The sequence below is a fragment of the Salvelinus namaycush genome, chromosome 14, assembly GCF_016432855.1.
Source record: "Salvelinus namaycush isolate Seneca chromosome 14, SaNama_1.0, whole genome shotgun sequence".
NCBI classification, from domain to species: Eukaryota; Metazoa; Chordata; class Actinopteri; order Salmoniformes; family Salmonidae; genus Salvelinus; species Salvelinus namaycush.
Window position 1 is genome coordinate 8,300,557 of NC_052320.1, and position 27,976 is coordinate 8,328,532.

The window sequence follows — 27,976 nt, forward strand, 5'->3', positions numbered from 1 at the left end:
TCAGTAGAGGCTGTCCTTGGTGGTGGAGGTGTGTGTGGTGGTGGAGGTGTGTGTGGTGGTGGAGTCGTCAGGTATGGAGCCCCTGCGGGAGGCTCTGTGTCTGCAGCGTAGGAGGGCCTGCAGCTCCCTGGACACAGAGCTGCTGAAGAAGGTGTAGATCCAGGGGTTGGTACATGAATTCAGACTGGCCAGCAGCATCAGGATGGTGAACGCCACGCCTACATAGAGAGAGGACACATGACGCAAAGACACACCCACACACGGCAAGACAAAGGCATATACTGTACAGAGCCTGTAGAAAGTCTACAGTTGAACTGTTTTCACATGTTGTTGTGCCACAAAGTGGGATTGAAACAGATGTAATTCTGATTGTTTGTCATTAATCTACACAAAATACTCCATAATGTCAAAGTGCAAAGAAAACACAACACATTTTTACAAATTAATAGAAATGAAAGAACAAAAATATAGTCATTGCATAAGTCATTTTAGAGAATTTGGCAGTACGTCCAACCGGCCTCACAACCGCAGATCACGCGTAACCATGGCAGTCCAGGACCTCCACATCTGATTTCTTCACCTGTGAGATTGTCGGGGGGGGGGTGCTGAGGAGTATTTCTGTCTGTAATAAAGCCCTTTTGTGTGGAAAAACTCATTCTGATTGGCTGTGCCTGACTCCCAAGTGGGTGGTTCTATGCCCTCCATGTCCACTCATAGCTGCGCCCCTGCCAAGTCCATAGATTAGGGCCTAATGAATACATGTCAATTGACTGATGTCCTCATATGAACTGTAACTCTGCAAAATCTTTGAAATTGATGCATGTTGCGTTTCTAGTTTTCTTCAGTGTAGTTCAGAAGTAACATGTGGCTTAACAAATCACATAAGTTATATGGACTCACTCTGTGTGAAATAATAGGGATTGACATGATTTTTGAATGAATACTCCTTCCTCTGTCCCCCATACATACAACATCTGTAAGGTCCCTCAGTCAAGCACTGAATTTCAAGCACAGATTCAACTACAAAGACCAGGGAGCTTTTCGAAAGGCTCATAAAGGGACGTGATTGGTAGATGGGTAGCAATAACAAATCAGACATTGAATATATCTCCAGTCGTCTGCTGCAATAGCCCATCCGTGAAAAGGATCGACGAGTTGTGCCACTTGGAACACCGCAATAGAGAGGTAAAGGTCATGAATCCCCTACTTCTCTTTGGGAACAACAGAGAAAAATTTATATATAATAGTACCAGTATTCAGTACGGAAACTAACTGTTCACGATTCCCCAGTTTTTGGCTCTATTACACGTCCTGTAAATTTCCTTCTGGAACAAAAACCTTGAAACTTTACCTATTTAATTTGTCCACTTCTAACTTCTGATATTCAGTTTTTATGTTGGACAATCTGCGCTGGCCTCCTCCCTCTCTCGCTCTCTAGGACACTCTGCACTGGCCTCCTCCCTCTCTAGGACACTCTGCACTGGCCTCCTCCCTCTCTAGGACAGTCTGCACTGGCCTCCTCCATCTCTGCACTGACCTCCTCCGCCTCTAGGACACTATGCACTGACCTCCTCCCTCTCTGCACTGACCTCCTCCCTCTCTAGGACACTGTACTGACCTCCTCCCTCTCTGCACTGACCTCCTCTGCCTCTAGGACACTGCACTGACCTCCTCCATCTCTGCACTGACCTCCTCCGCCTCTAGGACACTATGCACTGACCTCCTCCCTCTCTGCACTGACCTCCTCCCTCTCTAGGACACTGCACTGACCTCCTCCCTCTCTTCACTGACCTCCTCTGCCTCTAGGACACAAATGTGAACACCTGTAAGGGGTGTGCGAGCAGCAGGGGATGAAAACAGGTCATTTACTGACACTGAGGTGTGTTCTGTGTTCTGTGCTTCAGATGAGAAAAGAAAAAAGAAACCCAGCGTTTAGAAGTTGGAAGGCAGCTGTACTGTTAGTAATGACTTGGCTTATTGATTTGCTCTGCTTTGCTTTACCATGCACTGCCAGCTAAACTGGGACAACAACATAGGCTTTCTCTCCAACACTTGACAGAGTGCTAGTTGAGTTATGTTACGGTGGTGTTACATAAATTATAGTTTTGAATCAGAGGAAGTGCTCATAGTAATGGATGCAATGGGATAAATGGACAGGTATAACCAAACACTTGGTTTTCATGCGTTAGATATATTATTATGAGACATCCTCCCACCAACCTCCACTGTTCTGGATATGAAGAGAAGATAATATTTATTTTGACCTCAATGACTAAAATATTATATTCACCATAGATTTATTCCCAAAATTAAACTTAGATTTCGACTTGGGGTCTAGAGGTTGAAAGGAATCAAATTCACTCTGTATGGAAATCTAAGGCAAACTCCAGGGTGTTTTTGGACATACAGAGGAGCTCAGTGTGCTCAGTGTGCTCCGTGTGCTCAGTGTGTGTTTCTGTGTGTGTACGTGTTTATGTGTAGGGCTGTTACGGTGACCACATTATCGACACACCGGCGGTCATGACCTCAGTCAAATTCGGCACTCTATTGTCCCTCTAATCATTCTGACATCAATGCAAACGTAATTGAAAATCAAATCAAACACTTAATACGACAACCATGAGACGGCCTATAGGGAGGAGGTCAGAGAACTGGCAGTGTGGTGCCATGACAACAACCTCTCCCTCAATGTGAGCAAGACCAAGGAGCTGATCGGGGACTACAGGAAAAGGTGGGCCGAACAGGCCCCCATTAACATCGACGGGGATATAGTGGAGCGGGTCGAGAGTTTCAAGTTCCTTGATGTTCACATCACCAACGAACTATCATTGTCCAAACATACCAAGACAGTCGTGAAGAGGGCAGGACAAAACCTTTTCCCCCTCAGGAGACTGAAAAGATTTGGCATGGGTCCCCAGATCCTCAAAAGGTTCTACAGATGCACTATCGAGAGCATCCTGACTGGTTGCATCACCGCCTAGTATGGCAACTGCTCGGCATCTGACCGTAAGGCGCTACAGAGGGTAGTGCTAACGGCCCAGTACATCACTGGGGCCAAGCTTCCTGCCATCCAGGACCTATATAATAGGTGGTGTCAGAGGAAAGCCCATAAGATTGTCAGAGACTTTTCTCTGCTAACGCACGGCACGCGGTACCAGAGCGCCAAGTCTAGGACCAAAAGGCTCCTCAGCAGCTTCTACCCCCAAGCCATTAGACTGCTGAACAATTCATAAAAATCGCCACTGGACAATTTCTATTGACCACCCCCTCTTCTTGTACACTGCTGCTACTCGCTGTTTGTTTGTTACCTATGCATAGTCACTTCGCCCCCACCTACATGTACAGATTACCTCAACTAGCCTGTACCCCTGCACACTGACTCGGTACCGGGGCCCCCTGTATATAGCCTCATTATTGTTATTCTTATTGAGTTATTTTGTATTATTACTTTTTATTTGATTCTACTTGATAAATATTTTCTTCTTTTTGAACTGCACTGTTGGTTAAGGGCTTGTAAGTAAGCATTTCACAGTAAAGTCTACACTTGTATTTGGCGCATGTGGCAAATAAAGTTTGATTTGATTTAATGAGAGCCCATGAGCTAATGTTGCGCATCATTTCTTTAGGCTATTCATTTGCGTGAGAAAACAGAGTTTTGAAGGCCTCTATTAAAAAGAGGAGGATCCCATTAGCTTTTTATAGGCTAGGCCGACTATATTTATTTCTCAACTTTCCTAATATTAAGCACGTTGCTTTGCTTTACAACAGGAGTATAGCATACCTGGCTGGCATAAAAATGAACCACGGGAAAAGTGTCCTCCATTCGCTATTTAAGTGCATAGATGACATGTATTTTTCCCCTGCCCGTTCCGAGACAGGTGCATGATAATGGTCCATTCTAAATCCAAACTAATTTCACACATATATTATTTAGTATATGTAAAGACAAGATTAAATCAAGAATAGTCTGATCGGTGAAAATATTTGCCTGTCACTTGTGAATGATGCCCAGCTTGTGTGCAGTAAGGCAAGAAACAGAGCATGCCTTTTTTAGAATAAAAAAAAATCATAGTCGCACACCTCATGTACCCTAGCCCATAGGCCTATATGTTTTAATAAGGTTAGTTTCACACCTCATGTACCCTAGCCCATAGGCCTATATGTTTTAATAAGGTTAGTTTCACACCTCATGTACCCTAGCCCATAGGCCTATATGTTTTAATAAGGTCAGTTTCACACCTCATGTAGTCCAGCCCATAGGCCTATATGTTTTAATAAGGTCAGTATCACACCTCATGTAGTCCAGCCCATAGGCCTACATGTTTTAATAAGGTTAGTTTCACACCTCATGTACCCTAGCCCATAGGCCTATATGTTTTAATAAGGTCAGTTTCACACCTCATGTAGTCCAGCCCATAGGCCTATATGTTTTAATAAGGTCAGTATCACACCTCATGTAGTCCAGCCCATAGGCCTACATGTTTTAATAAGGTCAGTATCACACCTCATGTAGTCCAGCCCATAGGTCTATATGTTTTAATAAGGTCAGTATCACACCTCATGTACCCTAGCCCATAGGCCTATATGTTTTAATAAGGTCAGTATCACACCTCATGTAGTCTATCCCATAGGCCTATATGTTTTAATAAGGTCAGTATCACACCTCATGTAGCCTAGCCCATAGGCCTATATGTTTTGATAAGGTTTGTATCACAACTAAAGTGGCCAAATAACTTCTTAAAATGAAGCACAATTATCCGCTTTACAACCGGTGTAGAGCCTAACTGGTATACGTAGGCGGCGTGAGTTTCTAGTTTGGGGAAGAAAATACACCATAAAAATACACCTTTATGTTAAGGATCAGACCCTTTTTTTCAATTTTCGCCTAAAATGACATACCCAAATCTAACTGCCTGTAGCTCAGGCCCTGAAAAAAGGATATGCATTTTCTTGGCATCATTTGAAAGGGAACACTTTGAGGTTTGTGGAAATGTGAAAGGAATGTAGGAGAATATAACACATTAGATCTGGTAAAAGATAAAACAACATTTTTTTGTATTTTTTTTGTACCATCATTGTTGAAATACAAGAGAAAGGCAATAATGTATTATTCCAGCCCAGGTGCAATTTAGATTTTGGCCACTAGATGGCAGCAGTGTATGTGCAAAGTTTTAGACTGATCCAATGAACCATTGTATTTATGTTCAAAGTTTTGTATCAAGACTGCCCAAATGTGCCTAATTTGTTAATTAAGAACTTTTCATGTTCAAAACTGTGCACTCTCATCAAACAATAGCATGGTATTCTTTCACTGTAATAGCTACTGTAAATTGGACAGTGCAGTTAGATTAACAAGAATTAAAGCTTTCTGCCAATATCAGATATGTCTATATCCTGGGAAATGTTCTTGTTACTTACAACCTCATGCTAATCGCATTAGCCTACTTTAGCTAAACTGTCCCGCAGGGGACCCACCGATCCTGAAGAAGCTTTTTAATTAAGCATTACATGCATTTGTGATCACTTTTAAGAATGGTGTTTTCCCACTAATTGATTGAATTTTGGAACATTCGCCCTTATTGCCGTGTGCATATTGCTGCTCTTATAATGTGAAGAAATAGCTTAATAGTTTATCAACATTTTAAGCTAAACCTTCTGATCTGTTGCATCAGCCTCATTGCTATCACATCCCACAACTGTCCCAGAGTGTTTGGAATATTTATTTCTCACACAGAAGGACAAGTTGACCAATAGAATAGGTAGATTTTTATACTATAGGGAATTGTAGATTGACATAGGCTAGTGCTTTTGCTGTTCATCAGGCCTACTCACCTGTTGGCTGACAAAATAAAGAGTGGGCAGTGAGAAAGACCCAATCACGTGACGGGCATTGGCTAATAATAATTGAGATATCTGAGAGAGCCATGTGAGTGAAAGGTGCTTCAGAGCACGCAGCCGGTAGAAGGGAATTATAATTATTATATTCAGCCCAGGGCACAACGGCCACTGTCCGCAAAAGGCATGGATTAGGGGGCATTACAGCCACACAAGGGGGATGCCACCGGGAAATTCGAGGCATTATCAAGTGCTTGTCAAATTGTGAATGAGAGACTGATGAAGTGTGTGCAGCCTGCGTAAGAAACAGAGCAGAGCTCATGCCTTTCATGCGACTTTTATCAAATCATAATTTGAAATGCAGCCTTAGAATGTACAAAAAATCTAAACATATAGCTCAACCTTTGAATCACAACTAAAGTTGCATAAATAACTCTAAGTTAACTTCTCTGATCTACGGATACCGGATGCGGGTTTAAATTCGACAACATACGGTGATCGCCACAAATAGTCATATTAAACATTCCTGAAAATACAAGTGTCTCACATGCTTCAAAAGCCTAGAATCTTGCTAATCCAACTACGTTGTCAGATTTAAAAAAGGATTTACTGCGAAAGAATACGATGCGATTATCTGAGCACAGAGTCCCATACCAAAATACTTTTTCAACCAGCAAAGGCGTAACAATCGCAGATTGCAATGAAATAAATCATTTACCTTTGAAGATCTTGCTCTGTTTGCAATCCCAAGGCTCATTGTTACACAATGAATGGTATTTTGTTCGGTTAAATCCATTTTTATAGCCTAACACGAAACATTTTGTGAACGCTTATCTCGTTGAATTTCATGTCATTGAATTTTCGACGAAACATTCGACGTAAATACACAGACTAAACCTGACTTTATCCAGTCATATTTGGTTTCCTTGCAATCAATTGTTTGTTTGTAACACAACCAAACTTGATGGGTCATTTCGCGGGACGTATTGACCCAAAGAAACCGTATTGTGCACCAATTATATGACCGCTGTTTCGTTGATTGACTGTATTTTAACCCAATGACCACTGATCGTCTTGAAATCTAGCTGGGTAGATAGCCAATGAGCAGAGGTAAACGGCAATATGTAATGTTTGTGTTTTGGAAGACCAACCCATGTAGTAAACTCCGGCGTAAAGACCGTCATTCGCCATTGAAGATTCATACTGGAAGGAGCCATACTCATTACTCACAGCACTGTTTCAGTAACACGCATCTTCAGATGTTTATATATCGAACATCATGGCGAATAAGTCAGGGAAAGCTAAATCTAAGACTAGATATACGAATGTAGACAAAATTATAGAGGAAATTGATCGTGAAAGTGAAACATATGCTTTTGGAAGACGACTCAGTTAGCGACCATGACTCAAATGGAAGCATATTTTTTGAACGGAGAGGACATTGTTTTGGACTGGTAAGTTCTTCTCATGCTAATGCCATTGTTTGAAATTAATAATATAAAATATTATTTGTGATTGTTTTTACATTTTATTTGCAATATATAAAAATGTAATGAAATGTGTAAAGTACACATTGGCTATACTTCCTCCAGCGGCATGCTTCCTCAACTCAGTCTACATATTATGGATTAGAGGGAGCATGGTCGAGATGCGTGTGTCTGCCGCCAACGTGTCCGTCCCCAACGTGTCCATCCCCCTCTGAAGCTGGTTCATCCAGCTGGACCCCTGCTGTCTCTGGCTCCACACCTCCCGGGCCATCTAGAGGTAAACTGTTCATTTTTACTCTTGAGGGCTATATAAATTGATTTGATTTGATAGAGGACTGAGGGTCTTCCAAATATTGAAAGTGTGTAAATAGTTACCCATGTTATTTTGTAAATGTATATATATTTTTTCTTCATATTTTTTTTCCAATATTTTCTCCATTTTTTTGGGGGGGTGTGTTAGAATATCATTTTGGTATTTTGTATATAGTTATTTGTTTCAAAATGTATACCTTCACCAATTTGGCCACTTGGGTACATTTGGGCTACTTGTGTGGGATACCTGGGTGACTTCATGATAAATGTCATGTAGCACACTCATTTTGGAAGTTATCATTCTGAAACTTTGCACAAGTACTGTTGCCCTCTTATGTTTTTCACTGAAATTGTCCCCATATTCATATCTGAATGTTTGTTTTAAAGATGATGATGCAACAATTAAAAATAAAAAACTTATGGTTTTTTCATTGTATTATCTAAACCAGATCTATTGTGTTATATTCTCCTACATTCAATTCACATTTACACAAACTTCAGAGTGTTTTCTTTCAAATGGTACCAAGAATATGCATATCCTTGCTCCTGGGCCTGAGCTAGAGGCAATTAGATTTGGGTATGTCTTCAGGCGGAAATTGAAAGAAGGGGGGGGGGGGGGGGGGGGGGGGGGGGGGTAGCTGTAAGAGGTTTTAAGCATATAGGAGGACCTGTTTCTTTATTAATTTGTTAAATGCATGTGCACACTCCCTCAGAAATCGTTTGGAGAAAATATCCTTTCTATTTTATTCAGCTATGTTCAACTGTATTCTTCATACTATAAAATAATACAAAATAATGCCACGGAATTATAAGCAAATCTTGTCTGCTAAATGAACTAGTGTAGCCCACAGCCATATGGCATAGCCAGATCAGGGCCTAACATAAGGAAATCACGAAGTATGCTATTCTGTTCTTCTGAAATAGACTACATTTTATTCATATCATGTTTCTTTAGGCCTGTCTAAAATAAATAATGGATTTATTGTGACGGTGTAGGCTATATTAAATAGATTTTTTTAAATGTAGATGTTCCAAAGGTCTACATCAATGGCTATGCGTGGAAGCCAGGAGATGCTAAATGTGTTTATGTTAATTAACAGTCAATTACCGGGACACCGGCAATTATTTCCTTGACAATCACCGACTGACAAAATGTAATGACTGCCACAGCCCTTGTATGTGTGTTCGTGTGTGCTTCTTAGACCTCTTACCTTGATCTGGAGGGTTGGGGTCCCAGGCAGCCCAAAGCTGGACGATGAAGAAGGGGGACCAGCAGACTGTGTACACCAACACTATCACCAAAGTCATCCTCACCGTCTTAGACATGGCTTTGGAGATGGAGGGGGGCGTCAGGGCCAGGGGGGGTGGGGGAGGGTACTCCAGGGAGGGGCGTGGAGAGGGGACATGCCGGGCGGAGGAGGGGAGCTCGAAGGAGGTGTAGGACTCATGGCAGTAGCAGCCACCATTGTTAGGAGGCACTGAACCCCCACTACATCCACCAGAGGTGACTGGGCCATGGGAGCCATGTGATCTGGGAACTACAGCTGTACTGGAGCCCCTTCGGTCACTAAGACCAGGGTTGGAGGGGAGGGGGAGGTTATCTGGGGTGTTGCCGGGGTTTTGCTGCACTGCTGCTGCTGTGTGGTCATTGTGACAGCTGCTGCACTGTGGGCAGGGGGATGGGTAGCCATAGCAGTCTGATGGGGGCACAGCTGTAGACAGGGGGGAGAAGGGGGAGAGAGGGGTAAAGAGAGAGCTGGAGGGGTTGTTGTTCATAGTCTTTAGAAGCTGTCCTTCTCCTACTCCTCTTCCCCCTCCTCCTCCTCTCCCCCCTCTTCCCCCTTCTCCTCCACCCCCTCTCCCACCTTCTCCTCCTCCTCCTCTCCCCCCTTCTCCTCCACCTCCCCTCCCCACTCCTCCTCCTCTTCCCCCTCCTCCTCCTCCTCTCCCCCGCTCCCTTGTCATTCTACCGTCCTCCTTTTTGACTCTGTGGAAGCGGAAGATGACAGCGTTGTTCTTCTTGAGCTCTGCTGACACCATCCTCTCTGACTTCAGATAGATGTTGTTGTGAATCTCTCTGAAGATCCGGATCTGGAATGAGATAAAAAATTGATTTCTCCTCTCTCTTCATGTAGTGTTGTGGTGTCTCTCTTCATGTAGTGTTGTGGTGTCTCTCTTTATGTGGTGTTGTGGTGTCTCTCTTCATGTAGTGTTGTGGTGTCTCTCTTTATGTAGTGTTGTGGTGCCTCTCTTTATGTGGTGTTGTGGTGTCTCTCTTTATGTAGTGCTGTGGTGTCTCTCTTCATGTAGTGTTGTGGTGTCTCTCTTTATGTAGTGTTGTGGTGCCTCTCTTTATGTAGTGTTGTGGTGTCTCTCTTTATGTAGTGTTGTGGTGCCTCTCTCTTTATCTGGTGTTGTGGTGCCTCTCTCTTTATGTGGTGTTGTGGTGTCTCTCTTTATGTAGTGTTGTGGTGTCTCTCTTTATGTAGTGTTGTGGTGCCTCTCTTTATGTAGTGTTGTGGTGTCTCTCTTTATGTAGTGTTGTGGTGTCTCTCTTTATGTAGTGTTGTGGTGCCTCTCTCTTTATGTAGTGTTGTGGTGTCTCTCTTTATGTGGTGTTGTGGTGTCTCTCTTTATGTAGTGTTGTGGTGCCTCTCTTTATGTAGTGTTGTGGTGTCTCTCTTTATGTGGTGTTGTGGCGTCTCTCTTCATGTAGTGTTGTGGTGTCTCTCTTTATGTAGTGTTGTGGTGTCTCTCTTTATGTAGTGTTGTGGTGTCTCTCTTTATGTAGTGTTGTGGTGTCTCTCTTTATGTAGTGTTGTGGTGCCTCTCTTTATGTAGTGTTGTGGTGCCTCTCTTTATGTAGTGTTGTGGTGCCTCTCTTTATGTAGTGTTGTGGTGTCTCTCTTTATGTAGTGTTGTGGTGTCTCTCTTTATGTAGTGTTGTGGTGTCTCTCTTTATGTGGTGTTGTGGTGTCTCTCTTTATGTAGTGTTGTAGTGTCTATCTTTATGTAGTGTTGTGGTGTCTCTCTTTATGTGGTGTTGTGGTGTCTCTCTTTATGTGGTGTTGTGGTGTCTCTCTTTATGTAGTGTTGTGGTGTCTCTCTTTATGTAGTGTTGTGGTGCCTCTCTTTATGTGGTGTTGTGGTGTCTATCTTTATGTAGTGTTGTGGTGTCTCTCTTCATGTAGTGTTGTGGTGTCTCTCTTTATGTAGTGTTGTGGTGCCTCTCTTTATGTAGTGTTGTGGTGCCTCTCTTTATGTAGTGTTGTGGTGCCTCTCTTTATGTAGTGTTGTGGTGTCTCTCTTTATGTAGTGTTGTGGTGCCTCTCTTTATCTGGTGTTGTGGTGTCTCTCTTTATGTAGTGCCTCTCTTTATGTAGTGTCTCTCTTTATGTGGTGTTGTGGTGTCTCTCTTTATGTGGTGTTGTGGTGTCTCTCTTTATGTGGTGTTGTGGTGTCTCTCTTTATGTAGTGTTGTGGTGCCTCTCTTTATGTAGTGTTGTGGTGTCTCTCTTTATGTAGTGTTGTGGTGCCTCTCTCTTTATGTAGTGTTGTGGTGTCTCTCTTTATGTGGTGTTGTGGTGTCTCTCTTTATGTAGTGTTGTGGTGCCTCTCTTTATGTAGTGTTGTGGTGCCTCTCTTTATGTAGTGTTGTGGTGCCTCTCTTTATGTAGTGTTGTGGTGCCTCTCTTTATGTAGTGTTGTGGTGTCTCTCTTTATGTAGTGTTGTGGTGTCTCTCTTTATGTAGTGTTGTGGTGTCTCTCTTTATGTGGTGTTGTGGTGTCTCTCTTTATGTAGTGTTGTAGTGTCTATCTTTATGTAGTGTTGTGGTGTCTCTCTTTATGTGGTGTTGTGGTGTCTCTCTTTATGTGGTGTTGTGGTGTCTCTCTTTATGTAGTGTTGTGGTGTCTCTCTTTATGTAGTGTTGTGGTGCCTCTCTTTATGTGGTGTTGTGGTGTCTATCTTTATGTAGTGTTGTGGTGTCTCTCTTCATGTAGTGTTGTGGTGTCTCTCTTTATGTAGTGTTGTGGTGCCTCTCTTTATGTAGTGTTGTGGTGCCTCTCTTTATGTAGTGTTGTGGTGCCTCTCTTTATGTAGTGTTGTGGTGTCTCTCTTTATGTAGTGTTGTGGTGCCTCTCTTTATCTGGTGTTGTGGTGTCTCTCTTTATGTAGTGCCTCTCTTTATGTAGTGTCTCTCTTTATGTAGTGTTGTGGTGTCTCTCTTTATGTAGTGTTGTGGTGCCTCTCTTTATGTAGTGTTGTGGTGTCTCTCTTTATGTAGTGTCTCTCTTTATGTAGTGTTGTGGTGCCTCTCTCTTTATGTAGTGTTGTGGTGCCTCTCTCTTTATGTAGTGTTGTGGAGTCTCTCTTTATGTAGTGTTGTGGTGCCTCTATGTAGTGTTGTGGTGTCTCTCTTTATGTAGTGTTGTGGTGCCTCTCTTTATGTAGTGTTGTGGTGTCTCTCTTTATGTAGTGTTGTGGTGCCTCTCTTTATGTAGTGTTGTGGTGTCTCTCTTTATGTAGTGTTGTGGTGCCTCTCTTTATGTAGTGTTGTGGTGTCTCTCTTTATGTAGTGTCTCTCTTTATGTAGTGTTGTGGTGCCTCTCTCTTTATGTAGTGTTGTGGTGCCTCTCTCTTTATGTAGTGTTGTGGAGTCTCTCTTTATGTAGTGCCTCTATTTATGTAGTGTTGTGGTGTCTCTCTTTATGTAGTGTTGTGGTGCCTCTCTTTATGTAGTGTTGTGGTGTCTCTCTTTATGTAGTGTTGTGGTGCCTCTCTTTATGTAGTGTTGTGGTGTCTCTCTTTATGTAGTGTTGTGGAGTCTCTCTTTATGTAGTATTGTGATGTCTCTCTTGTCGTGATGGGTGTTTTGTCCTGTATTTGTATTTTTAATCCCAGCCCCCGCCCCCCGCAGGAGGCCTTCATTGTATATGAGTGACTTGGCTAGTTAAATAAAGGTTAAATAAAATAAAAAGATAATCCATCCACCTGACAGGTGTGGCATATCAAGAATCATCATTACACAGGTGCACCTTGTGCTGGGGACAATAAAAGGCCACTCTAAAATGTACAGTTTGTCACAGAACACAATGCCACAGATGTCTCAACTTTTGAGGGAGCATGCAATTGGCATGCTGACTGCAGGAATGTCCACCAGAGCTGTTGCCAGATAATTTAATGTTAATTTCTCTACCATAAGCCACCTCCAACGTCTTTTTAGAGAATTTGGTAGTACGTCCAACCGGCCTCACAAGCGCAGAGCACGTGTAACCACGCCAGCCCAGGACCTCCACTTCAGGCTTCTTCACCTGCGGGATCATCTGAGACCAGTCACCCGGACAGCTGATGAAACTGAGGAGTATTTCTGTCTGTAATAAAGCCATTTTGTGGAGAAAAACTCATTCTGATTGGCTGAGCCTGGCTCCCCAGTGGGTGGACCTGGCTCCCAAGTGAGTGGGCCTATGCCCTCCCAGACCCACCCATGGCTGCGCCCCTGCAAAGTCATGTGAAATCCATAGATTAAGGCCTAATGAAATTATTTAAATTGACAAATTTCCTTATATGAACTGTAACTCAGTAAAATCTTTTAAATTGTTGCATGTTCCATTTATATTTTTTATTCAGTATAGTTAAAACTAATAGAAAAAAATGTACATAGACAATAAAAAACTATTTTGGAACAGATTCCTAAACCCAATCATCCCAACACAGACACCAAACACGGACTTATTGTCCTTTTTAACTCAATTAAAAGTCCTAAATTCTGTTTCCAAAAAAAGCACATGACTCCAGCAGGCCAGGTCTGGGTCTTAGAACAATGTCCTGCCAAACCACGTTAAAACCTGATGATGATAGGGGGCGCTATTTACACTCTGGGGGAAAATCGTTCCCAATTTAAACGGCCTCGTACTCAATTCTTGCTCGTACAATATGCATATTATTATTACTATTGGATAGAAAACACTCTATAGTTTCTAAAACCGTTTGAATTATTTCTCTGAGTGAAACAGAACTCATTCTGCAGCACATTTCCTGTCAGGGAGTGAGATTTCAGAAATCGAGATCCCTGTTCTAGGGTCAGTTTATAAGTCCCCATGCAAGCTATGGGGCTACATGCACTGCATACGCCTTCCTCTAGATGTCAGTAAGCGGTGAGAATTTGAATGGAGTGGATTGCGCAATCTGGGACCTTATATAAGACCGTGGAACAGGAAGTACCGTCCTTTTCAACGGTGCGCCTGGCGCAAGAAGACATCACAATGACGTCCTGCAAACGCTTTCGTTTTAGTAGTTCTATATCTCCGGTCATGTTTTTATTCGTTATAGGTGTTAAAGACATCATAAGGTAGTTAATTTAAACCGACTTATAGCAGTTTATAGCAGTTTATTGCGATTTTCATGGATTTCTTTGTGACGCGCTTCCACTAGTTGGGCACCTCTCCAGTGGGTGGCTAACGTTAGCGGCTAATTCGACAGGACAAGAGGACATCTTTCAGCCAAAAGACGATTGTTTTGAAGAAAGGACACCTTGCCCAAGATTCTGATGGAAGCTCAGCTAATAGTAAGCAGTCTTTATGCTGTTAATTCATTGTTCTGTTGAAAAAAGTAAAATGCATGAGACGCCATTTCTTGCAGTGTAGCCTTGCTTTATCGCACGGTGTATTGCGCAGTTACGTTAATTTTAAAAATTTAACCCAGCGATTGCATTAAGAACTAATTTGTCTTTCAATTGCTGTCCAACCTGTATTTTTTTTGTCAAGTTTATGAATAGTTTTTGATAAGAATAGGTGTCTTTCCAAGATGGCGCCGGACAGATTGCTTGACGTTATGGACACTATTCTCATTGTATAAGCACGATTTGTGCCGCTAAATATGCACATTTTCGAACAAACTCTATATGCATTGTGTAATATGATGTTATAGGACTGTCATCTGAAGAATTCTGAGAAGGTTAGTGAAAAAATTAATATATTTTGGTGGTTTATACGTTATTGCTATGTTTGGCTTGAATCAATGCTGTTGTAATGTTTGCTATTGTGCTAAGCTAATATAACGCTATATTGTGTTTTCGCTGTAAAACACTTAGAAAATCTGAAATATTTTCTGGATTCACAAGATCTGTGTCTTTCATTTGCTGTACGCTGTGTATTTTTCAGAAATGTTTTATGATGAGTATTTAGTTATTCCACATTGGTCTCTATAATTGCTCTGGCTGCTTCGGTGCTATTTTTGACGGTAGCTGTGATGGTAGCTGCAATGTAAAACTGATTTATACCTCAAATATGCAAATTTTTCGAACAAAACATAGATTTATTGTGTAACATGTTATAAGACTGTCATCTGATGAAGTTGTTTGTTGGTTAGTTTGGTTGGTTCTTGGTTAGTTAGGTTGGCTTTGTGCATGCTACCTGTGCTGTGAAAAATGTCTGTCCTTCTTTGTATTTGGTGGTGAGCTAACATAAATATACGTGCTGTTTTCGCTGTAAAACATTTTAAAAATTGGACATGTTGACTGGATTCACAAGATGTGTATCTTTCATTTGCTGTATTGGACTTGTTAATGTGTGAAAGTTAAATATTTCAAAAAAATATTTTTTGAATTTCGCTCTCTGCCTTTTCAGTGGAATGTGGGAGGAGTTCCGCTAGCGGAACGCCTGGGCTAGACAGGTTAAGAAGGACATCATTTGATCAGACCTGGGTTCAACTACTATTTGAAATAATTTCAAATACTGTAGCTGAGCTTGATTGTGCTTGATTGTGCTTGATTGTGCTTGCCTGGAACAGTTTTACCTAATTTCTATCAACATGTTAAATGTGCAACCAGAGGGAAAAGAACTCTGGACCACCTTTACTCCACACAGAGAGATGCACACAAAGCTCTCCCTCACCCTCCATTTGGCAAATCTGACCATAATTCTATCCTCCTGATTCTTGCTTACAAGCAAAAATTAAAGCAGAAAGCACCAGTGACTAGATCAGTAAAAAAAGTGGTCAGATGAAGCACATGCTACAGGATTGTTAGCACAGACTGGAATATGTTCCGGGATTCCTCCAATGGCATTGAGGAGTACACCACAGCTGTCATTGGCTTCATCAATAAGTGCATCGATGACGTCGTCCCCACAGTGACCGTACGTACATACCCCAACCAGAAACCATGGATTACAAGCAACATCCGCACTGAGCTAAAGGCTAGAGCTGCCGCTTTCAAGGAGCGGGACTCTAACCCGGAAGCTTATAAGAAATCCAGCTATGCCCTCCGATGAACCATCAAACAGGCAAAGCGTCAATACAGGAATAAGATCGAATCGTACTACACCGGCTCTGACGCTCGTCGGATGTGGCAGGGCCTGCAAACCATTACAGACTACAAAGGGAAGCACAGCCGAGAGCTGCCCAGTGACACGAGCCTACCGGACGAGCTAAACTACTTCTATGCTCGCTTCGAGGCAAATAACACTGAAACATGCATGAGAGCACCAGCTGTACTGGCAGACTGTGTGGTCACGCTCTCCGCAGCCGATGTGAGTAAGACCTTTAGACAGGTCAACATTCACAAGAGTGCAGGGTCAGACGGATTACCAGGACGTGTACTGCGAGCATGTGCTGACCAACTAGCAACTGTCTTCAGTGACATTTTCAACCTCTCCCTGTCTGAGTCTGTAATACCAACATGTTTTAAGCAGACCACCATAGTGCATGTGCGACAAAACCTATTCCCCCTCAGGAGACTGAAAAGATTTGGCATGGGTCCTCAGATCCTCAAAAGGTTCTACAGCTGCACTATCGATAGGATCCTGACTGGATGCATCACTGCCTGGTATGGCAACTGCTCGGCCTCCGACCGCAAGGCACTACACAGGGTAGTGCGAACTTCCCAGTACATCACTGGGGCGAAGCTTCCTGCCATCCAGGACCTCTATACCAGGCGGTGTCAGAGGAAGGCCCTGAAAATTGTCAAAGACTCCAGCCACCCTAGTCATAGACTGTTCTCTCTGCTACCACAGAGCAAGCGGTACCGGAGCGCCAAGTCTAGGTCCAAGAGGCTTCTAAACAGCTTCCACCCCCAAGCCATAAGACTCCTGAACATCTAGTCAAATGGCTACCCAGTTATTCACATTGCCCCCCCCCCCCCCCCCCCCCCCCCTTCACACCACTGCCACTCTCTGTTGTCATCTATGCATAGTCACTTTAATTAACTTTACCTACATGTACATACTACCTCAACTAACTGGTGCACGTGCACATTGACTCTGTACCGGCACCCCCCCCTGTATATATTATTATTTTTTACTGTTCCTCTTTAATTACTTGTTACTTTTATCTCTTATTTTTATCCGTATTTTTTTAAACTGCACTGTCGGTTAGGGGCATTTCACTGTAAGGTATACACCCTATTGTATTCAGGGCTTTTCACTGTAAGGTATACACCCTATTGTATTCAGGGCTTTTCACTGTAAGGTATACACCCTATTGTATTCAGGGCTTTTCACTGTAAGGTATACACCCTATTGTATTCAGGGCATGTGACTAATAGCATTTGATTTGATTTGAACATTGGAACCGATAGAATGGCAAACACACCGATCTGGGGAACTCCAGGCAGGTTAAATCAAACACACTGATCTGGGGAACTCCAGGCAGGTTAAATCAAACACACCGATCTGGGGAACTCCAGGCAGGTTAAATCAAACACACCGATCTGGGGAACTCCAGGCAGGTTAAATCAAACACACCGATCTGGGGAACTCCAGGCAGGTTAAATCAAACACACCGATCTGGGGAACTCCAGGCAGGTTAAATCAAACACACCGATCTAGGGAACTCCAGGCAGGTTAAATCAAACACACCGATCTGGGGAACTCCAGGCAGGTTAAATCAAACACACCGATCTGGGGAACTCCAGGCAGGTTAAATCAAACACACCGATCTGGGGAACTCCAGGCAGGTTAAATCAAACACACCGATCTGGGGAACTCCAGGCAGGTTAAATCAAACACACTGATCTGGGGAACTCCAGGCAGGTTAAATCAAACACACTGATCTGGGGAACTCCAGGCAGGTTAAATCAAACACACCGATCTGGGGAACTCCAGGCAGGTTAAATCAAACACACTGATCTGGGGAACTCCAGGCAGGTTAAATCAAACACACCGATCTGGGGAACTCCAGGCAGGTTAAATCAAACACACCGATCTGGGGAACTCCAGGCAGGTTAAATCAAACACACCGATCTAGGGAACTCCAGGCAGGTTAAATCAAACACACCGATCTAGGGAACTCCAGGCAGGTTAAATCAAACACACCGATCTGGGGAACTCCAGGCAGGTTAAATCAAACACACCGAACTAGGGAACTCCAGGCAGGTTAAATCAAACACACCGATCTAGGGAACTCCAGGCAGGTTAAATCAAACACACCGATCTGGGGAACTCCAGGCAGGTTAAATCAAACACACCGATCTGGGGAACTCCAGGCAGGTTAAATCAAACACACCGATCTGGGGAACTCCAGGCAGGTTAAATCAAACACACCGATCTAGGGAACTCCAGGCAGGTTAAATCAAACACACCGATCTGGGGAACTCCAGGCAGGTTAAATCAAACACACTGATCTGGGGAACTCCAGGCAGGTTAAATCAAACACACCGATCTGGGGAACTCCAGGCAGGTTAAATCAAACACTCAAAGTATATGAAAGATTTAAAATAATATTTTTGAACCCAGTTCTGCACTTGATATGAAACACAAATTAATTCAATGTCCTTAATCTTTGGCTGGGTTCCGGTTAATTTGTCTGACATTCTGGTTCCCTGTGGGGTACCTCACGATGGGTAGTGTCCTGACAGGCTGGCCACACAGCAGTGAGTCTACAGAGGGCTGTGTTAATTAGGCCATCGGAAACACGGGATGCTACATAACATCAGCCACTGAGCCTGTCCAGTCTGATCTGATAGAACTGACCCCCTGGAGCTTATTCAACAACGCCTGCCAAATACCGCTCCATCAAAACAGAACACCTTTTATTCATGCTTGACATGCTTCAGTTTTTGGATTCTGTGTATTTTATTGCCTCGGGGGTGGCAAGTAGCCTAGAGGACTCTTTTCCCTATGTAGTGCAGAGGAGGCTAGTGGGAGGAGCAGGCTCAATGTAAATGCTGGAATGAAATCAATGTTTCCATTTGTTTGATGTGTTTGGTACCATTCCATTGATTCCATTCCAGCCATTACAATGAGCCTGTCTTCCTATAGCTCCTCTCACCAGCCTCCTCTGATATAGTGCACTATTTAAGGAATAGAGTGCATTTTGGGAAAAAGCCATAGTTTAAGACGCGGGTGATAATAACATGGGAACTGGACTGGTAACAAGAGGGCTGCTGGTCTCTGGTCCCAGGTTGTGCCGTAGAACAAGGCACCCTCCAGGAGCATCACGGCTGACGCTGCTCCTCTCAATGTGTGTGTGTGTCTGGGGGTCTTGGGAAAAAGGCAAAGGACTCATTTCTATTCTAGGTTTGTTCTGTCGTCACACTGTGTTGTGTCCTTGTTGTCGTACCTGGCAGACAGTGATGATTAAGGCTGTGTGTGTGTGTGTGTGTGTGTGTGTGTGTGTGTGTGTGTGTGTGTGTGTGTGTGTGTGTGTGTGTGTGTGTGTGTGTGTGTGTGTGTGTGTGTGTGTGTGTGTGTGTGTGTGTGTGTGTGTGTGTGCGTGTGTGTGTGCGTGCGTGTTTTTTTTTCAGTAGTAGACAGTACCTGGCAGACGGTGATGATTAGTGCTGGCAGTAAGAACACTGCTAGGGTCATCCAGGTGATGTAGGCCTTGAGCCCCCACTGCTCAGCGAAGTAACCCCAGCACTCAAACTCTCCTGGAGACACCTCTGACCGCGAGAAAATGAAGAACTGAGGGAGGAAGGACGGGACAGATTGAGGAGAGAGGGAAGAGGGCGAGGGTGGGAGGATGGAGGGAGGGAGGAGGGAGTCAAAACCAAACACATTTCTAACTAACAGAACAGGAGGCCATACTGTCTAGGAAACTTCCACTGGACTCATGATACTCATTGAATTTGACTGCAGGCTCTGGGGTCTGGGCAGAAGTGTCCCTTTGAGACTTTTACTTAACCTTTAGTCATGCTGAGACCAATGCCTCTTTCACAGATCAGCCCTGTATACCCATCTATCCACATAAAACACCTCAATATACACTACACACAACAATATACAGTACACATCAATATTCACATAAATACACAAAAAGCAAAACACAATGAGCCAGCATGTCATCTATCTGGTGCATACCTGAGGTAGCCTATACCGAGGTACAACCTGAGGTAGCCTATACTGAGGTACTACCTGAGGTAGCCTATACCGAGGTACTACCTGAGGTAGCCTATACCGAGGTACTACCTGAGGTAGCCTATACCGAGGTACTACTCCCGTGAGTTTCTACTCTCTTTCAGAGAAAAAGCTCACACTCTCCAAAACAGCAATGCCTTGCCTGATGGTTGTTTCACAAAGTCAACAAGGGAAACTAAGAAGAAACGAGGCTCAAGAGGTGCTGTCAGAAACAGACAGACTACAGGGGTGGGAAAGCCATCACCCGCTCCCAGTGATCACCCTGTGAAATGTGCGGTCACTAAATAATAATAACTCCAGAGAATGCATTTCCACTGCTTCAGAGTCCAATGGCGGCAAGCAGTTCTTGTGCTGACAAGAACTCGGTAGTGAGTGTTGCAACTGAGGACAGATCATTTTTACACGCTACGAGCTTCAGCACTCGGGGGTCCCGTTTTGTGAGCTTGTGTGGCCTACCACTTCGTGTCTGAGCCGTTGTTGCTCCCAGATGTTTCTAATTCACAATAACAGCACTTACAGTTGACCGGAGCAGCTCTAGCAAAGCAGAAATTTGACAAATTGACTTGTTGGAAAGCATCCTATGACAGTGCCACGTTGAAACTCACTGAGCTCTTCAGTAAGGTCATTCTACTGGCTATGTTTGTCTATGGAGATTGCATGGCGGTGTGCTTGATTTTATACACCTGTCAGCAACACGTGTGGCAGAAATAGCCAAATCTATTTATTTGAAGGGGTGTCCACATACTTTTGTATATATAGTGTATGTGCCTGGACCTAACAATAAGGAAGCTGCTGACAGGATTACAGACTGTTTCAATGCTTCAATTTCACGATCGGCTGACCAGACAGCATTTGTGCTTGGGGATGTTAATACGTTCTCACCTCCCCACTCTGCAACAGTACGTCACTTCTCCGACTCGCTCAACGCGCATTGTGGAACAGTGTTGTGGCAACGTAGATGACACATACAAGGCAGTGTGCAGAGCATCCATCAGGAAATCAGACCATAACGTTATCCATCTCCTATCGAGATACAGCCAGCCGGTGAAACGCAGAACATCTGTAGAGAAATCCATTCAGGCATGGAAAGAGGAGAGCAGGGAGGAGCTCAAGGACTGCTTTGATGTCACAGACTGTGGGGGGTTCTTTGACTGTTGTAGGGATCCCCATGAGTTGACAGACAGTATCACATCTTACATCCAGTTCTGTGAGGAGGCTGTCATTAACACAAAAACTGTCCGAGTATTTCCCCAAAACAAGCCCAGGGTGTCTAAGAAATTGAAAATGTGCCTAAATGAAATTAAGTTTTCTTTCCTGAAAGTAGATACGGATGCTGTAAAGGAGAAAGAAACGGAATTCAGGTCAAACATGTGGAAAGCTAAAAGTGGAGCAGAGGTTCTGTACAGGCAATCCAAGACAAGCATGGGAAGGAATGCAATGATGGGAGGAGAGAGGAGGAGAACAGAGAACAATCACATTGCAGACTGTACATCCTTTGTAAATGACCTTAAGGAAGATTTGACACCGTTGATTTTTAAAGACGAATGTCAACCAAATATGTGACAGCATCCCCGATTCCTCTCCTGTTCAGATACCAGAGAACAAGGTGGCCTCATGCCTGTCACATATTAAGCCACACAAAGCATCGGGCCCAGACGTACTACAGGGCAAGTAATGAAGGTCTGCACCAACAAACTACAAGGGAGTCTTCACACAACTGTTTCAACTCCTGCTGAGCACCTGCACAGTGCCAAACTCCTGGAAGGTGCCAACCATTGTACCGGTGCCTTAGAAGCCAAGGGCCAAATCAACAAATGGCTTTCGACCTGTGGCCTTCATGCCCCTTTGGGCCAAATGCATGGTGAAGGGTTGTCAGTAAGCACCTTACCCTGTCCATAGCAGATCAACTGGACCCATTACAGTTTGCCTATAAGGCACAGAGGGGGACTGAGGATGCTACCCTGACCTTGGTGAACATGGTGGCTAGTCACCTTCAACATGCTAAATCGTATGCACACATTTTATTTATTGATTTTAGTTCAGCTTTCAATACAATGCATATACACACACTGCTGAAACGACTGCTGGACCTGAATGTCAACGGAGGCCTCACATGTTGGATCAAGGACTATATAACTGACTGACCACAGAGGTTCCTCAGGAATGGGGCCCTCTCTGATTAACTGACCCTGACCGCAGAGGTTCCTCAGGAATGGGGCCCTCTCTGATTAACTGACCCTGACCACAGAGGTTCCTCAGGAATGGGGCCCTCTCTGATTAACTGACCCTGACCACAGGGGTTCCTCAGGAATGGGGCCCTCTCTGATTAACTGACCCTGACCACAGAGGTTCCTCAGGAATGGGGCCCTCTCTGATTAACTGTCCCTGACCACAGAGGTTCCTCAGGAATGGGGCCCTCTCTGATTAACTGACCCTGACCACAGAGGTTCCTCAGGAATGGGGCCCTCTCTGTGTCCTTTCACCGTTGTTGTTCTCTATCTACTTTAACGAGATGAAAATCCAAGGAAACAATTTTTTAAAGATGCTACGTCAGATCGGGACAGCTATTTTAATCAGGCCAACGACCTTCAAGAATGGTGCCGGTCAAGTGCCCGCTACATCAATGTGGACAAGACAACAGAGCTGATCATCAATGGCAACAACCTGCCAATGTCCCAACCACTCTCTCTGAACGACCAACCAGTGGAGATGTTTGAGTGTTTCAAAGACCTAGGGACACAAATTGATGACCCGTTCCTGTAGGTTCATGCTCTACAACATCCGCAGAGTACGACCCTGCCTCACACAGGAAGCGGCGCAGGTCCTAATCCAGGCACTTGTCATCTCCCGTCTGGATTACTGCAACTCGCTGTTGGCTGGGCTCCCTGCCTGTGCCATTAAACCCCTACAACTCATCCAGAACGCCGCAGCCCGTCTGGTGTTCAACCTTCCCAAGTTCTCTCACGTCACCCCGCTCCTCCGCTCTCTCCACTGGCTTCCAGTTGAAGCTCGCATCCGCTACAAGACCATGGTGCTTGCCTACGGAGCTGTGAGGGGAACGGCACCTCAGTACCTTCAGGCTCTGATCAGGCCCTACACCCAAACAAGGGCACTGCGTTCATCCACCTCTGGCCTGCTCGCCTCCCTACCACTGAGGAAGTACAGTTCCCGCTCAGCCCAGTCAAAACTGTTCGCTGCTCTGGCACCCCAATGGTGGAACAAACTCCCTCACGACGCCAGGACAGCGGAGTCAATCACCACCTTCCGGAGACACCTGAAACCCCACCTCTTTAAGGAATACCTAGGATAGGATAAAGCAATCCTTCTGACCCCCCCCCCCCCCCCCCCCTTAAAAGATTTAGATGCACTATTGTAAAGTGGCTGTTCCACTGGATGTCATAAGGTGAATGCACCAATTTGTAAGTCGCTCTGGATAAGAGCGTCTGCTAAATGACTTAAATGTAAATGTTAAATGTAAATGACAAGCTGAGCTTTAAAGAGAATGCAGACATTTGCCAGTGCCTGTTTTTAATCCAGAAATCGGAGGGGTTCGGGGTCAGCCAGGATGTTCTTGAGAGGGTGTACAGCAGCTTGGTGGAGAGCATCCTCATGTTCAATATGACAGTATGGTCATCTGAGCGTGAGGAACAAAAGCAAACTGACTGGAATAGTAAACACAGCCAGCAAAGTAATTGGTCGATCACAGGCACAGTGGAGCAGTCTGTTCCACAAGGCAACCAAAAAGAAGGCACTGGCTGTCGTGGGCGACCCCTCCCACCCTCTACTACACCCTCAAGTCATAAGGTTTCCCTCTGGCAGACGCTTCAGGCCAAGTGCTGTTGCTTGTGCTGTAGGACTACCAAATGCAGCGTAAATTGCACCGGTATATGTACTTATCTATCCAGTGCAGTTGGAGCAGTGGTGAAGGCAGTTGTGAGCGAATGTATCAATGTCCTCTATGTTTTTAGTTTACGCAGTATGATGGACTGACTGGTTTAAATGTGTGTGATGTGAGAATGCATGTGTATGTGATTATTTTAATGTCAGGTGATGCCAATGATACATTTCCATCCTGGATGGAAAATCAACTTTTATTCTATTCTATTTATTCTATCTTGTTCTGAGGGCAGCTCTACCTCCATCTTGTTCTGAGAGCAGCTCTACCTCCATCTTGTTCTGAGAGCAGCTCTACCTCCATCTTGTTCTGAGAGCAGCTCTACCTCCATCTTGTTCTGAGAGCAGCTCTACCTCCATCTTGTTCTGAGAGCAGCTCTACCTCCATCTTGTTCTGAGGGCAGCTCTACCTCCATCTTGTTCTGAGGGCAGCTCTGCCTCCATCTTGTTCTGAGAGCAGCTCTACCTCCATCTTGTTCTGAGAGCAGCTCTACCTCCATCTTGTTCTGAGAGCAGCTCTACTGCCATCTTGTTCTGAGTGCAACTCTACTGCCATTTTGTTCTGAGAGCAGCTCTACCTCCATCTTGTTCTGAGAGCAGCTCTACTGCCATTTTGTTCTGAGAGCAGCTCTACCTCCATCTTGTTCTGAGAGCAGCTCTACCTCCATCTTGTTCTGAGTGCAACTCTACCTCCATCTTGTTCTAAGAGCAGCTCTACCTCCATCTTGTTCTGAGAGCAGCTCTACTGCCATTTTGTTCTGAGAGCAGCTCTACCTCCATCTTGTTCTGAGAGCAGCTCTACCTCCATCTTGTTCTGAGAGCAGCTCTACTCCATCTTGTTCTGAGAGCAGCTCTACCTCCATCTTGTTCTGAGTGCAACTCTACCTCCATCTTGTTCTAAGAGCAACTCTACCTCCATCTTGTTCTGAGAGCAGCTCTACCTCCATTTTGTTCTGAGAGCAGCTCTACCTCCATCTTGTTCTGAGAGCAGCTCTACTGCCATTTTGTTCTGAGAGCAGCTCTACCTCCATCTTGTTCTGAGAGCAGCTCTACTGCCATTTTGTTCTGAGAGCAGCTCTACCTCCATCTTGTTCTGAGAGCAGCTCTACCTCCATCTTGTTCTGAGTGCAACTCTACCTCCATCTTGTTCTGAGAGCAGCTCTACCTACATCTTGTTCTGAGTGCAACTCTACCTCCATCTTGTTCTGAGAGCAGCTCTACCTCCATCTTGTTCTGAGAGCAGCTCTACTGCCATTTTGTTCTGAGAGCAGCTCTACCTCCATCTTGTTCTGAGAGCAGCTCTACCTCCATCTTGTTCTGAGAGCAGCTCTACTGCCATTTTGTTCTGAGAGCAGCTCTACCTCCATCTTGTTCTGAGAACAGCCTTACCTACATCTTGTTCTGAGAGCAGCTCTACTCCATCTTGTTCTGAGAGCAGCTCTACTTCCATTTTGTTCTGAGAGCAGCTCTACCTCCATCTTGTTCTGAGAGCAGCCTTACCTACATCTTGTTCTGAGAGCAGCTCTACTCCATCTTGTTCTGAGAGCAGCTCTACTGCCATTTTGTTCTGAGAGCAGCTCTACCTCCATCTTGTTCTGAGAGCAGCTCTACCTCCATCTTGTTCTGAGAGCAGCTCTACTCCATTTTGTTCTGAGAGCAGCTCTACCTCCATCTTGTTCTGAGAGCAGCTCTACCTCCATCTTGTTCTGAGTGCAACTCTACCTCCATCTTGTTCTGAGAGCAGCTCTACCTACATCTTGTTCTGAGTGCAACTCTACCTCCATCTTGTTCTGAGAGCAGCTCTACCTCCATCTTGTTCTGAGAGCAGCCTTACCTACATCTTGTTCTGAGAGCAGCTCTACTCCATCTTGTTCTGAGAGCAGCTCTACCTCCATCTTGTTCTGAGAGCAGCTCTACCTCCATCTTGTTCTGAGAGCAGCTCTACCTCCATCTTGTTCTGAGAGCAGCTCTACCTCCATCTTGTTCTGAGAGCAGCTCTACCTCCATCTTGTTCTGAGAGCAGCTCTACTCCATCTTGTTCTGAGAGCAGCTCTACCTCCATCTTGTTCTGAGAGCAGCCTTACCTCCATCTTGTTCTGAGGGCAGCTCTACCTCGAGGTTTGTTGGGTGAAGTCAACGGTAAGTGGTCAAGCTTAAGTCAACGGTAAGTGGGCAAAGGCTGTCATGTTAGGGCTAGGGTTAGGGTTGAGCTGGGATGTGGACATGAAGCTAGGGTTAGGGTTAGGGTTGAGCTGGGATGTGGACATGAAGCTAGGGTTAGGGTTAGGGCTAGGGTTAGGGTTGAGCTGGGATGTGGACATGAAGCTAGGGTTAGGGTTAGGGCTAGGGTTAGGGTTGAGCTGGGATGTGGACATGAAGCTAGGGTTAGGGTTAGGGCTAGGGTTAGGGTTGAGCTGGGATGTGGACATGAAGCTAGGGTTAGGGTTAGGGTTGAGCTGGGATGTGGACATGAAGCTAGGGTTAGGGTTAGGGCTAGGGTTAGGGTTGAGCTGGGATGTGGACATGAAGCTAGGGTTAGGGTTAGGGCTAGGGTTAGGGTTGAGCTGGGATGGGGACATGAAGCTAGGGTTAGGGTTAGGGCTAGGGTTAGGGTTGAGTTGGGATGTGGACATGAAGCTAGGGTTAGGGTTAGGGCTAGGGTTAGGGTTGAGCTGGGATGTGGACATGAAGCTAGGGTTAGGGCTAGGGTTAGGGTTGAGCTGGGATGTGGACATGAAGCTAGGGTTAGGGTTAGGGCTAGGGTTAGGGTTGAGCTGGGATGGGGACATGAAGTTAGGGTCAGGGTTAGGGTCGGGGTTAGGGTCGGGGTTAGGGTCGGGGTTAGGGTTAGGGTCAGGGTTAGGGTCGGGGTTAGGGTTAGGGTCGGGTTAGGGTCAGGGTTAGGGTCAGGGTTAGGGTCAGGGGGCAGTGATAGCGTTCCTACCTGTGGTATGGAGAGCAGTAGGGCCAGGCCCCAGGCCGTCATGATAGGGGTGTTCCAGCGCGACACGGACCCACCACGGTAGGCTTGCAGTGGGCAGCAGATGGCATAGTGCCGATCTACCGTCATGGCAACGATCATATAGGAGGACGCGAACATCCCTACGATCTGCAGGTATTTTACTGAGCGACACAGAAAATCCGGCCCCTGGAACCTTCCTGTGATGTCCCACACCAGCTGGGGAAGTACCTAAGGGACGGATAGGAAACAGGAGGATATTAAACTTTGCTATGTTAGATACTAGCATACTACTTAGAATCCATGAATCAATACATGATGCTAGTGTGGACATAGAAATAGAGTAGACTAGCTCCTAAAGCAATGGAATACAAATAATATTTATTTGAATGCTCAGGCCATTTCCATTGTGTTTTGAGAACTGCGCCCAGTCCACCACACAATGGTGGGCGAATGTGTGCTTATTTGACAGGTCCACACTCAATACATAAGGGCAGCCAGTATGTCAGTGCGTTAGAGGGTTGGGGAATAGTTGACTCATTCATATTGTTGTAATCAAAGCCATTAGTAAACATACTAGAGTGGTCATGCTAGCTAGCTGCACAGTAACAGTATGTCCTCATTACATAGATCACTCATCGGCTACTGATGTTGAGTACACCAATGTGGTGCCTAGCAACCAGAACAGGGTTGGGATCAATCTCAAGAAAACTGGAGTCGACTCCATACCCTGAGGTGTTAGTCTCACCTGGAACAGCGCCACCACCAGGTCAGCAAGACATAGGTTGACCATGAACAGGTGCATGGGAGCGTTTTGTTTCCTCCTGCGAAGCAGCACCCACAGTACAAAGCCGTTACCCAGGGTAGTCAGGGCCAGTACCAGGCCCAGCACCCCTATCTCGGCCCGGGCCAGGCCCAGATCCCTCACCCTGGGCTGGGGTAAGGCTTGGGGCGTGGTGGTTGAGGCGTTCTCTGGGATAATCCAATAGTAGGACCCTGTGCCTCCATGAGAACTGTTGAGGGACGTGAAGTCGGAGAAGAGGGAGGAAGTGAGGTTGGTTCTTCCTGCCGTCGCAGACGTCAGAGAGGAGTGGCCTAATCCATCCCAACCCGTTTTCTCTGAGATACTTTCCAT

The 27,976-nt window shown here is 45.0% G+C and overlaps 1 protein-coding gene across 1 annotated transcript; it reads right to left on the reverse strand.

The window, feature by feature from the left end:
• Nucleotides 1-27,976, reverse strand: LOC120058809 (vasopressin V2 receptor-like). The gene is made up of 6 exons (XM_039007542.1): nt 27,590-27,976; nt 26,827-27,072; nt 19,389-19,535; nt 9,635-9,725; nt 8,846-8,995; nt 1-218 (listed from the first exon to the last, which is right to left on the reverse strand). Exons 1-6 carry the CDS (start codon nt 27,974-27,976, stop codon nt 1-3), a joined length of 1,239 nt encoding a protein of 412 aa, XP_038863470.1.